This window comes from Euprymna scolopes, chromosome 16, assembly GCF_053919585.1.
Source record: "Euprymna scolopes isolate OS-2025 chromosome 16, ASM5391958v1, whole genome shotgun sequence".
NCBI classification, from domain to species: Eukaryota; Metazoa; Mollusca; class Cephalopoda; order Sepiida; family Sepiolidae; genus Euprymna; species Euprymna scolopes.
In genome coordinates this window covers 53,180,318-53,193,441 of record NC_136497.1, presented here as the reverse complement: position 1 = coordinate 53,193,441, position 13,124 = coordinate 53,180,318, and the positions used below count along the sequence as shown (strand labels likewise).

The 13,124-nt window shown below is 33.9% G+C and overlaps 1 protein-coding gene across 2 annotated transcripts in view; it reads left to right on the top strand.

Annotated features, from left to right (window-relative positions):
* The window catches only part of LOC145295961 (ubiquitin C-terminal hydrolase PSMD14), a 39,269-nt gene that overhangs the window by 5,434 nt on the left and 20,711 nt on the right, over window positions 1-13,124 (top strand). Inside the window, exons 1-2 of one of the 2 annotated variants that reach the window (XM_080141868.1) lie at window positions 2,896-3,005; window positions 8,746-8,802. In XM_080141868.1, the coding sequence (XP_079997994.1) occupies window positions 8,755-8,802 (48 nt within the window). In that variant the 5' untranslated portion in view covers window positions 2,896-3,005; window positions 8,746-8,754. Of the gene's footprint in view, window positions 1-2,895; window positions 3,006-8,745; window positions 8,803-13,124 lie in introns of those variants that run through there. The other variant, XM_080141869.1, reaches the window with a different exon arrangement.

Below are 13,124 nucleotides of genomic sequence, written 5' to 3'. Positions count from 1 at the left end.
TTCGCCGTCGTCTTTGGCCTAATGGTTAGCGAAGAAGACTAATTACCCTACATTTTCGAGTTCGATCCCACCTCTCTCTCTATCAATTTTTTTATTTCATCCTTGTGCCAATATCCTCCACCCGGGCAAAAGTTAATTACCAGTTCATTTAATTGACTATCCTCTTTGTTTCACATTCTTTTCCTCCTTCCTGGTACGGGTTTGAGCCTGCCTGTCTGCTACCACTTTTTTTTTTTTTTACTCAACACACACCTCCAAACATCCGGGCAACGCCGGGCACCCCCGCTAGTTTAATTATAAACCTAAAAACTTTTTTCACTGAAAATATTCTTTGAAATTGGCTCATTTCAAAAATGAAAAACACTTAAAGAAATCCCACAAAACTGGTGACCTCCTCAAATAAGGAAACCCCAAGTTCCTGATACCGCCATGAATAATTGATTTCATGGTATTAAAGCTTGAAAATGTTATGCCATCAGGTTGAAGCTATGGGTTTATTATTTTTTATTATAGCAAAACAATGATAAAAAATTATAATTATTTGCATCATTCATCCTCTCTCACTGCTTCACTTATCATCCACTCTTTATTTACATCACTTGTCTCTTGTGACATCATCTGCTAGGAGTAGCAGCACAGTGAATGTTGTATTTACATATGCGCTCTTGATTGGAAAAAAAAAGCTCAAATCAACAGTTTATTTCGACCCAATAAAAATGCTGAAAACTTTAGTCCTCACATTCCATGATCAATGTTTCTGACAAAGAGGGAAGAATTGTTGTTTTTTGGATAGAAACTATTCACCTAAACCTTATCGTTGGTTATTTTTTGACTTTGAAGTATATTTCCTTTTCTTTTTTTTTTTTTTTTTTTTACACGGTGGTCACCACTTATTAGTTATAAACTAACCTCTTTTTAAAGAAGTTAGTTTATAAATTAATAAGTACATTATAACCTCTTTTTAAAGAGAAGGTAAAATCTGGGAGGGTGGATCTCCTGAGACAGAGCAGAGATAGAAGATGCCACAACAGCTCCACCCCCTCTGTTGAGCTGATTTTTTAGTACTGATACGAATACGATTTACATCAGAGTAGCATTTTAGACTTATAGGGTTGAAACGGTTCGTCTAGCAACAAGCCAAAGTTTCATGGGTTTTCTCTGTGTTTGTGTCTGATACATGACATGTGACATCATTCACTGTGCATGATGAATGACGTCATCTCTTTGTGACGTCATCCACTCTGCATGGCTACAAGTAAACAAACATGCAAGATGTACAGGCATTATTGGGGAATTGATTTTATTTTTTTTTTCTCCTTTTCTTATTTTTTTTACTTTCATTATTCTTCTGATGAGCAGAGATACTTGTATTGTTACGAATATATAACCTAGAAAACAAAACAAAGGCTTGTGCCAGTTTTTTTTTTACTTATTTTTTTTTTCTGTTCGCTCCTGTTTGGGAACGATTGCTGACAACACTCATTTTCACTTGAGAGCGGACGTTGCATAAACCGATTGAATGAAAATCTCCTTTTGTTAATGATACCGTTGTCAAGTGTACGGAAGTGGATCATCCAAAGTTGCTCAGTTGTAAACATTGGACGCATTAAACTTAGCGAACGTGGGATCCAAAGAACTTTGTAGTCGTCGGAGCTCAACCGTTGACACGCCCTAATGAGAGGTAGCAGCTTGCATAGGTTATACCTGGTCCTGATACCGAGGATTTCATGTACTGGACTGGGACCAAGACGTGTAACTGGCGGGTGGCCATCCAAAGGGGTTATAATTAGTAGCGTTGACTCAGGATTTAACACTGGGGTTGTCCAACATGTTATATAAGAACGAAAATCAAAGTGCTCCGACGAACTACGAGTCCTTGTACCCTCTTGACGTAAATACCCCCGAAAAACCTGAGAAGTAGCAAAATCTTACTCCTAAACAGTAGAGATCCCCAGACCCCCTTCTACTTTAATAGTTTCTTCCCTAGAACTACTAGACTTTGGAATTCCCTTCCGGGTCCCTGCTCCCCTGACTTTACTGACATGCAGAAGTTCAAGTGTAATGTAAGCAGACATCTTGCTGCTCAACTCCCTATATAGTATCCCTGCAAATTATGTTTCAGATAATAGCTCCCTACAATGTAGGGGCCCTACATCAAAGTGGCACTATGCCTTGTTTGGAATGAAAATACAAAAAATAAAAAAGCTGAAAAATTAAATTTTTCAGAAAAACCAGTGTTATCTACTTAATTTTTACGTCAATTTCATCTGAAAGCAATGTTATTTATTTATCATCATGTTGTATCAATTAGTAACATATAATTGCATTATTACATAAAACATGTCCTTTCACGATTTCACGATCGATTGGGACGCCATCCCCTTTTCGGAAAAGTTAACAAAACAGACTGCAATTACTTCCCCTGTTATATTCTGTTTATCATTTAAGTATAACTTGTTATGTTTTCATTAATAATTCGTTTTCTAACTTATCATTTTTCGTAATTTTTGGATATGTTATTAATTTCGACATGGCAAATCAGTAGATACCATCAGTTTTTAATTAAACTCCTATATTTCGATTTTCGTTCTTATTTGGAAGAAGCGCCGATCTAAAAATGTAGGCCCATAGGTAAATTAAATATACGTCATCGGCGATTTGTGACGCCATTTATTGTGCACAGCAACAAGATACAAACAAGTAAAAAAGAACCACAGTTTTTTGTATCTAGATTGTTGCTGTAAGTTTTATAATAGCTATTTCTCTTCACTTTTTTGTTTTGCATCAAATTATAAAAAAAATGTATGATTTGGTTCGAGTCATGTCTAAATGAAAAAAATAATCTCAACTCAATAAATAAATGATAGTAGTCTTTTATTTTTATTTTATGCGTCGTTTCTGCGGATGAGCGGAAGTGGCCGAGCGGAAGCGGCATATCCCATAATTCTATTCTGTTGTTGGTGATTTCTTGCTGAATCATTTTTACATCTTGTCTTTTGTAATTAGTAAGTTGCAATTATTTTCCTATTTTTTTTGTAAACAAGCTAAAAATGTAGTACTATTTTCATATTGAATAGATTGATATTTTATTTTCAAAATATGCTTATGGAAAATACAACTAGAAATTATCAAACATGTACTCGAATCTTATTTCTATATTTTTTCATTTTTGTTTTCTTTCTTTAAAATAAGTTAATTAGTATCGTTTACACGCAAAAAATCTCCTCCTGTTTTTCATATGTACTAAACATATCTGATAGTTTGTTTTGTTTCTTTTAATTAAATTTATATACCCTTTCTTTAATTGCAATTTTATAGAATCACTCCCGTCTCCAATTGGATATTTTGTGTATTTTTTTTTAACCCCGAGTGCTATCATAATGACTTTAGCATTGAAAACATTTTTGTAAACTGATCATCGCAACTTTTAAGGACCCCTAGAATTTAACAGTTGTATAATTAATATTCCTGATCAGACTTTAGTATAAGATATGTTTATCTTAAAAATCAGGAAAAAATTACACGTTCTTCCTGATCTGTACAACTAACCCTCCGTTCAATAAAAATAACATTTCTATAAAATAATGCCGAGCATCAAACGATACTCGTATTAAAGTCATTGTTTTTATTTACAATTGAAATGTTTTTGTTTGTTTGTTTTTTCCACAGCGTTTTATTACTGATTTTTTTTTTTTTTTTTTTTTACTAATAGTCATTCTTTATCTAGGTCAAAAGCAATTCGAGGGTAAGTGTTAATGAGATTGTTAGTTGAATGATGGAACACTCACAGTACAGTAAGACGACTCGACAGATTTCTGTTAAACATTACCATTAGCGACATAACTTATTTTAAAGGAAATACAGTTAGGAAATTGATCAAAAACAATTTATTTTGGTTTTCCTACTCATTTGTGCCCTATTCGCGTTAGAAATTATTATTTAATAAAAGATGGTTGAATTACCGTAAATATCAGCAGTTCCCATGGAATTGTTGCCACAGCATCTACCACTATTCTCTCACTCTTAGACAATGTTGAAAAAAAAAAAAAGTCTCAAATCTACTAGGTTCCACACTCTCAGCCAAGCTTCAACTCCTGTCCCATCGCCACAATGTGGCATCCCCTTGCTTGTTTTAAGCCCGAGATACGAGTTCGTGAAATCGCCGTATGGCGGGGCCGAAGCAACATTTATACAGTACATATTAAAAATTAGTAACAAAAACAGTACTTACTACACATGTATATAATCAAATAACATTATAAATAACACCGTAAGGCGAGGAAAATATAACCAGGGTCCAGAAAAAACATTGTATTCCACATCGTAACCGAAAAAAAACGTATGCCGGGGTTCTGCACTTTAATGTTATGTACTCTGATGAACTTCTAGCACTTGTGCCGGGTTGTGCCCCCTCAATGTACATACTCCCAACTAACCCGAAAAGCAACAAAATCCCACCACTTCATTGTTGAGGTCCCTAGATACTGGAAAGCTTTCTACTTCAAGAGTTTCTTTCCTTGTACTGCTAGACTTTGGAATTCCAATCTTGTTTCCTGGTTCCCTGACTGTACTAATCTGCAGAAGTTTAAATTTAATGTGAGCAAACATCTCACTGCTTGCTTAACTCCCCACAGTCCACTGCAAGACACAATCCAAAATAGCAAGCCTTACGTTTCAAGTGACAATAAGGAGACGTCTCCTTGAACTATTTTTTTTTTTTTTTTTTCGCTTATATGCCCCTATTCCGAATTCGTAGCAGCAGGCTGATATCAGTGGACTTTTTTTTTTTTTTTTTTTTTTACCAAAACAGTTATTAACAGTGTTTGTTTTTTGTGTTTTTTTTCTGCTTAGCATATGTCCAACTGATATAAATTATTGCACAATAAAAATAATTAAATTAAAAATCATTTTTCTTATTTCGAATTATTTAATCAGGTAAAAATGCCATTTTTTTTTTTTTTTTACTTGATTACAAAATGTGAAAAGTTATTCTAACAAACTAAAAGTTATTAAAATGTACAAAGTTATTCTAGCAAATGGTACTTAACAATTTAATAAACAAAAATATCATAAAAGCTGAATTTAACTTGAAAATACTATGCAAAAAAATAGCCTTTTCAATTTAGTAATCAAATAAAAAATGGAATTTTTACTTGATTAAATAATTGGAAATAAGAAAACTTATTTTTTTTTAATTTGATTATTTTTATTGCGCAATAATTTATATCATTTTGAAATATGTTAAACATGAAAAAAAAAAATTAATGGCCGATTTGGTAGAAAAAAGTCCACTGATATTGGCTCGCTGCTACAAATTCGGAATAGAGGTATGTGAACGAGAAAAAGCCAAAGTAGTTCAGGGAAACGTCTCTTACAGGAGAACCACAATAAGCCTTGTTTGTGGTTAAAATAAGTTAAAAAAAAAAAAAAACGCCTTTTAAATATTTATGATGAACTAGTTTCACTTTAGGTTTTGGGTTTTACATTATAAGATTTACTACATCAGCAACCCAAACATTTCTTTCTTGAAAATGATGCCGGTTTATACACCACATAAACATTGCAAACTAAATAGTGTGACAAAATAACAGACTGTGTAACATAGACGCTCAGTGTAAGCTAGTGAAAATCATTACAGCAATCCTGTTTCCTACATTGAACGCTTTCACCAGGATAAATCTGTTTACTTTAAATGTCAGCTTCCTTTTAACACATTTTTTGGTATTCTTTTGTTCTATGAATTGACTCCTTTGAACCAATTCCATGCTGCTCTCACTCTTCCTAATTTTGGACTGATTTTTTTTAATCTTTGTTTTCTTATTGAAGTACACATATTAAGATCAGAGACCACTCGAAGATAGGGATTATTACAAAATTTCTGCAACCAATTTCAGTTTGGTTGGAATACACATTGGAATTTATTCACTGGAATAACGCAACAAGTTTTTGGTATTTTTCACACTTTCTCTTGACGAGAATAATAAACTCTTTCCATCATACGGAGAGTTTAGAAATAATACATTACTTCTTGCACTGTGAATATATTATTAGGTCTGAATAGAGAAAAATTTTAGCTATCTGCTTTCAGAACTGCAACTGTTTTTTCACCTCTACCCACAACTAGCAATAAGGTGTAGATTAACACAGACTTGTCCTTTTTCTCTGATGCGTCTTGTCCTCTGGCTCTGATAATCTTTCTTCCTGGTTTATATTTATTAGCCTTTATTACCACTTCAACTTCATCTGTAACTTTCAGAACTTGGTTAACAATATATCAACCATCTCCAAAGTCCTGGAACAACATTCTTATATATATAAATCAAAACTACTTGATAGGGTGTTGTATACTGATTGAGCAAGAAAATGAATCCTATAGAGATCAGATTGGCATTGTTTAGCACATGTCATCTTCCTCTGTTTTATGCCCTTTCATTTTGTTCAGGTTGTATCTTGTAGTATTGACTTTCCTTACTTGATGCTTGTGAACATTTTACCTATAATGATCTGTCACCTTGCTTTCGAATCATCATTTTCATATTAAGTTTAACATCCGTTTTACATGCTGCCATGGTTTCAATGGCTTTAAGAAATTGACTTCTAAAGTAACCTATCTCTGGCCAAGTCTTTATTTATACCTCTCTCTCTCTCAATTCAATATTTTTTTTTTTTTTTTTTTGCATTCCCTGTGAACTGGACTTGCTACTTTAACTCTTCTACATCTATTAACTCAAGAACTCACATTTATTTTTTCAACATGACCATACCATTAAAGTTTCCTGTTCTGCACACATCTCCCTGTTCAGATTTAATCTCCTTCTGAAGTAATTAGAACTAAGCCTGTCTTTAAGACTCACATTAGTGTTCATTCAGATACAAGATATCTTAGATAGTAGGTTTTTTGGTGTCCATAGATGAAACTGGTTCATGTTTTTTAAGTCGATAGCTAAGTGATCTACCATAAAAGACATCAATTCAACATATCCATCATATCATTTTCATATCATTTTTCTCCATGCAGTGCATGTTCTCAATCCTTACTGACCAGGTTTCACTTCCATACATCATGACACGATGTACACATGCCTGATAGACTTTTTTCCTTATTCAACAATGTTTACTAAAGGCAATAGTTCTCTGAACTTACTCCATCCACTCCTAATTTTTGCAATCACACTAGCATCTGCTCCACCCTGTGCTTTAATAGTATCACCAAGATAACACAACTTTTCAACAACTTCAATAACTTTGTCATTTAAATATACTTTGTTCACATTTCAGTTCTTATCCATCTCTTGTCTTATGAAAGGTATTAAAGCTCTTGACCCACTTTCATTTGTCTGATCTAGCTGAAATTTTGCATGTGCAATGATTTATATCTCTGAGTTATGTGAAAAATTACAGCTCTGAACTAATTGTGGTTTCTGATTTACAGGTGTTTAAACTGAATTAAGTGTGAAATGGGGTTTGTTCAGTGTTGTGCAATGATCTGTTTTTTTGTATTTGAAAGAATACACATCACAAGATATTTTTGATAAAATGAAAGAAATGTCTGGTAATAATGCCCCCATCATATAACCTTGTAAAATGCTGGCATAAATTCAAACCTGGTAACAAATCTGGAGAAACAGCTCCCAAACCTGATTGCTCAATTTCTGCCATTTTGGAAGATCGACATGTGACTATTTGCCAAATAACCCAAGAGATCAAGATTAGTACAGGATCTGTGGAAACTATGATTGATGATCATATGCATTAGGTGTTTGCCAGATGGATTCCCAAGTTGCTGGCACCTTTCCAGAAGTGAGAATGTGTCAAGTGCTCAAGGATGAATTTGGAGATGTGCTAAAAAGATCAAATTTTTCAAAAGACTGATTACATGGGATGAAAGCTAAGTCTATGACTATGATCCAGAGACCGGCATCCAGCCAATGCAGTGGAAGCACCTGGACTGACCACCTCCAAAAAAAAAGCAATGGTGCAGTACTTCATTATCAAGGTTATGTTTACTACAATCATATAGAACCAGGACGGAGTAGTGATGACATATTTACTGGCAAAGAGTATCACAATTACAGGAGTCTATTATGCTTCATTTTTGTGGAAATTAAGAGAAGCTATCAAAATCAAGAGACAGAACAAGTTTAGGTATCTTCCTCTTGCAAGATGATACTTCAATCCACAATGCCCATGTGGCCAGATGTATAGATATGTGGCTTTTAAATCTTTTCCCATCCCTTTACTCTTCTGATCTTGCATCCTCTGACTTTCACCTCTTTCCAACCATGAAGTTGTTTTTGGAAGGAAAGCATTTCCTAGATAATGCAGCCTTGATTTCCAATATTACGTTGTGGTTGGAGCACCAACCAAATTAGTCCTACAAAAAGTCTCGTGAGCTGCATTAAATAATGGGAGAAATGCATTACTCTGGTTCTTTCCTATGTAGAGAAACACTAATAACTGTGCTAAATTTTGTTATTCTACTTCTATGAAAAGTGGATCAGGAGCATTTCTTACAATTCATGCATAAAAACTGGTTATCATCTCTTAACCTACCAGTAATTCTACTTCATTTGTTGTGTACCCAATGCTTCTAAGTACCTTTTTGCTGTATTTATTTGTGAGCTTGAAAAACAGCATAATTTTTTTTTTATTATGAAAAATAATATAGAGCCCTTTTATTAACATTTGCCAAATTTAATTTATCAACGCATCTAAATGCAATTCTATTTTGCTTTCTATTTCCAGATCTTTTCTATGGAGAGACTTTTGCGTTTGAGTGGAGGAGTACCATCTCTTGGTCAAGTAAGTTTTTAAAATTAACGATATGTTGTTATGCATTAATTTGCATATCAATGAATCAGCAATCTTAAAAAGACCAAAGGCGAGAGGACAGAAGTGGTTGACACAAAAGATACAAGATATGTTAAAAGCTGTGCACATGTTGGCAATATATTTTTTATAGATTTTTTTTGTATCCTAATTAAACCATAAGCTAATTTCAGTGAGAAATGAAGGAGTTTAAATTAAATTTGTTTTCTTTTTTGCATCATACAGAATAAAAAAAATTACAATTCAAGTCAGATTTTTAAGAAATACCGTCAAGTTATGGAGATTTTTGAGAAATACCGTCAAGTTATGGAGATGAGTAAAAACGATTCAGTTGGATTTTATGAAAAGATTTGTTGCTTTTTAATGAAGAACTTAGAATACGGTTCAGTTGTATTTTCTAGAAAAAAGTCAGAACTTTTAAATAAAGAATTTAAAATGCGAATCGGCTGTATTTTTTGAAAAAAGCGATTTTTAAATTTTGTTTTGTGACTGGCTGTGGGCCAGCTGTGTCTGGAAGCCCCAGGCACAGATTTATGCAAGAGGATTCATAAGGATCATGGGATGTGTAATTAGATTTGCTTTAACTTGCATATCTACGAATCAGCAGTCCTAAAAAGACCAAAGGTGAGAGGACAAGGAGATGGTTGGCATGAAAAATATGAAATGTGTTAAAAGTTGTACATAGATATATATTTTATGGATTTTTTTTTATCTTGATTAAACCACACAAAAACTAATAACGTATTAATATGAAGACTAACAAAAAAAGCAAATTAAAGAAACAGTCCATATTTACTATTTATTTACCTCCTCATAAATTTATAAAGAAGTATAACTAGGAATTTATGTTTGTTGTATGGCATTCAACCTTAGACAGGTTGAACTGGCTTCCTCCAAAGGAGGAAGTGTCAAAGGAATATTAAATTCCTAGTTTTCTGTAGTAACTTGGAATAATTGGGTATTAGTAAAAAAAAAATAAAATAAACAAGATTTAGATTTATATATATATTTCATTTTATTATGTAGTAAAGTTTTCTTTGCTGTTCATTGCTGTCTATGTGAATGTATATCCAGCTATGTTATTTTCAGCATTCTGAAGTAGTTGTATTGAGATGTTTGAAAGCATGTTGATATTTTTTTTTAGCATTCTGCTGTATCAGATCTGATATTGGCATGAAATTTTTTTAAATAAGCTGTTTCTTTTATTTAAGTCTATAAATTTGTAGACTTGTTTTGATGAATTGTGCTGGAAGCATTCTAGTTTTGTTTATGAACACTAGATTACATTTTATTTTTTATGTTGAATTGATGTCTTTTATGGTATATCACTTAGCTATCGACTTAAAAAACATGAACCAGTTTCATCTATGGACATCAAAAAACCTATCTAAGATATCTTGTATCTTAATGAACATTAATTGTTCTAGTATTTTAAGTGCTTTCATCTCTCAGCATGAATGCACATTTGAAGAGACAATAACTTTTCCAAATGGAGAAATCAAATTTGAAGTTGTCAAACCTCAACCCAGGTATATTTCTCATTTTTTTAGTCTCTCTGTTGTCGTCAATATTTTTCCATTCACATGCCTGCTATAGCATACATTTATGCACCTTATTAAATATAATGCCTTGCACATGTTTACACAGGTAAAAATAATTAAACTTAAAAAGGGTAAAAAGTCTCTTCTGAAACAAAAACACAAAATTTTACTTGAAAATATATCTTTGCAAAATATAAACAATGATACCAAATTTATTTTGGTAGTATGATTTACAGCTGAATTATGACTGTTCAAAGTTTGTTGGAAATTAAAGTTTGTTGCCTTGTTTGTTCAGAAGCTGAATTTCAGTGCATAAATATTGTTTGTTTTTTTTTAAGTCTAGAATTACCCCTATATTATAAAGAAAAATCTGTATGATATTTCAAAAATCACAAATTGATCAAGTAGTTTTATTTTTAAATAAGAAAATCAGATTTATGAGTATCCAAAGAATGACCGCATTGACTAAGATTTTGAAAAAATCTTAAACAAAGGGAGGTAACTCAACAGTAATTAATACTTAGTAGATTTATGTTGTAATGCTTACAAATTCCCATTAATGGCTTAAAAATGATTTTTTAAAAAAGAAACTACTTGATCAATTTTCATGATTTTTGGAATATGATCTTTTCATTTCATCACGGGGACATACATCGTACTGGTTTTTATTTTTATTTTTTAATATGATGAAAGTTTTTACAAATGTAATATCAAATATAAATGAAAATTAATCATAATGAAAAAAAAAAAATTATTAGAGTAAGCCAGTCTAAACTTGGGCAAAATCTCATTAACCTTTAAAAAGACATACAAAAATGACTTGTAAGTGTAATTTTGACTCTTATTTCAACAGCTAGCATATTGAATGTTCTTAATGATTCATTGCATGAATAGCATATCTTTAAGAGCATATCTGAGAAAATAGACCACATACTGTCTTCACATCCCTCGGCTAACATCCACATCTGTGGTGACTTCAACGTCCATAACGTGGAATGGCTGACCCATTCAAATAAGACAGATGATGAGGGGAGGTTTTGTCATGATTTTGCCATTGCTTATGACCTCACTCAGATTGTTCGCGAACCCACCCGTGTGCCCGATACACCCAATCAATATGCAAGCCTCTTAGACCTTTTTCTTTCAACTTCCCCTGAGCTATGTTCATGTACCGTTCATTCTCCTTTAGGATCCTCCGACCACTCCGTCGTATCAGTTAAGATAAAAACAAAATGTAAGAAGCCATCAGACGTACCCCTCCACCGTACTGTATACCGATACTCTATGGCTGACTGGGATAGCTTCCGTACATTCATATCTGATTTACCTCTGCACTCCATGTTTAAAAAGGAAGTGTCCTCTATAGTATCAGATCTGACCGAATGGTTAATTGTAGGCATAGACCAATTCATACCATCAAAAAAATTCCAACAAAAACCTAACAGCCAGCCATGGTTCTCCCCAGAATGTGCTGCTGCTATCGCACACAGAAATCACTTTTTCCATAACTACCAACGTAATAGATGCACTGAGACTAAAGCTGCTTTCAGGACTGCCAGCAACCACTGTAAAAGAGTAATAAAAAATGCAAGAGAGCTATATGCCCAGTCTGTTAAATCCAAGGTAGCTGATCAACGGCTTGGTTCCCACCAGTTTTGGCAAATAACAAATAGGATCCTGAACAGAAGTGTGCGTTCTATCCCAACCATTATCAATGGACCAGAGGTTATCTCGTCAGCGTCAGACAAGGCCAAACTATTTGCAAAGAACTTTGCAGCTAATTCTACCCTATGCGACGAAGGCCATCAACTCCCCATATTTCCTCCTATAACACAGAACAAGCTAGGTAATATACAAATATCCGTGCATGAGGTCGCCAAGCTAATAAAAAACCTAGATTCCAGTAAAGCAACTGGCCCTGATGGCATCCCAATTATAGTGTTAAAAAAGCTTCAACCAGAACTTGCTCCCATACTTACGAAACTATTTAAGCGCTGCCTTAAGGAGAAGTGCTTTCCGACCCCCTGGAAGACCTCATCAGTTTGCCCTGTATTTAAGAATTCAGGTGATAAGTCATCTCCCTCTCAATACAGACCAATAAGTCTTCTCTGTGTTATGAGTAAGTTACTGGAATCAATATTAAATAGAGAAATAGTCAACCACCTCAGCAGAAACAACCTTCTTAGTGACACACAATATGGTTTCCGCTCTGCAAGATCTACCGCAGATGTGCTGACGGTTATATCCCACAGGATTAGTGAATCTCTTGACAAAGGCTTCCTTTCTAGGGCAATTGCTCTTGACATATCAAAGGCCTTTGACAAAGTATGGCATAAGGGTCTACTTCACAAGATTTCCAGCTACGGTATAACTGGAAATGTTTTCTCAATCATTAAATCATTTCTCTCCAATAGGCTCATAAGAGTAGTGGTAGATGGACAAAAATCGGAGGCCTGCAATATAAATGCTGGAGTCCCTCAGGGGTCAATCCTCGGCCCAACTCTCTTCCTGATCTACATCAATGACCTCCCTAAACACATACTTAAATCATTCGTTGACATCTATGCTGATGACACGACCATCTACGGCAACACATCAAAGGCTGTAAATGACGAAGTTCTCTCGGATTCTCTCTCCTCTGATCTCGAGCGCGTGGTTCAGTGGGGGAAGATGTGGCTAGTTACCTTTAATGCATCTAAAACCAAACTCCTATCCTTACATCATCAACGCTCTGATCCCCAGCTGGCATCAATT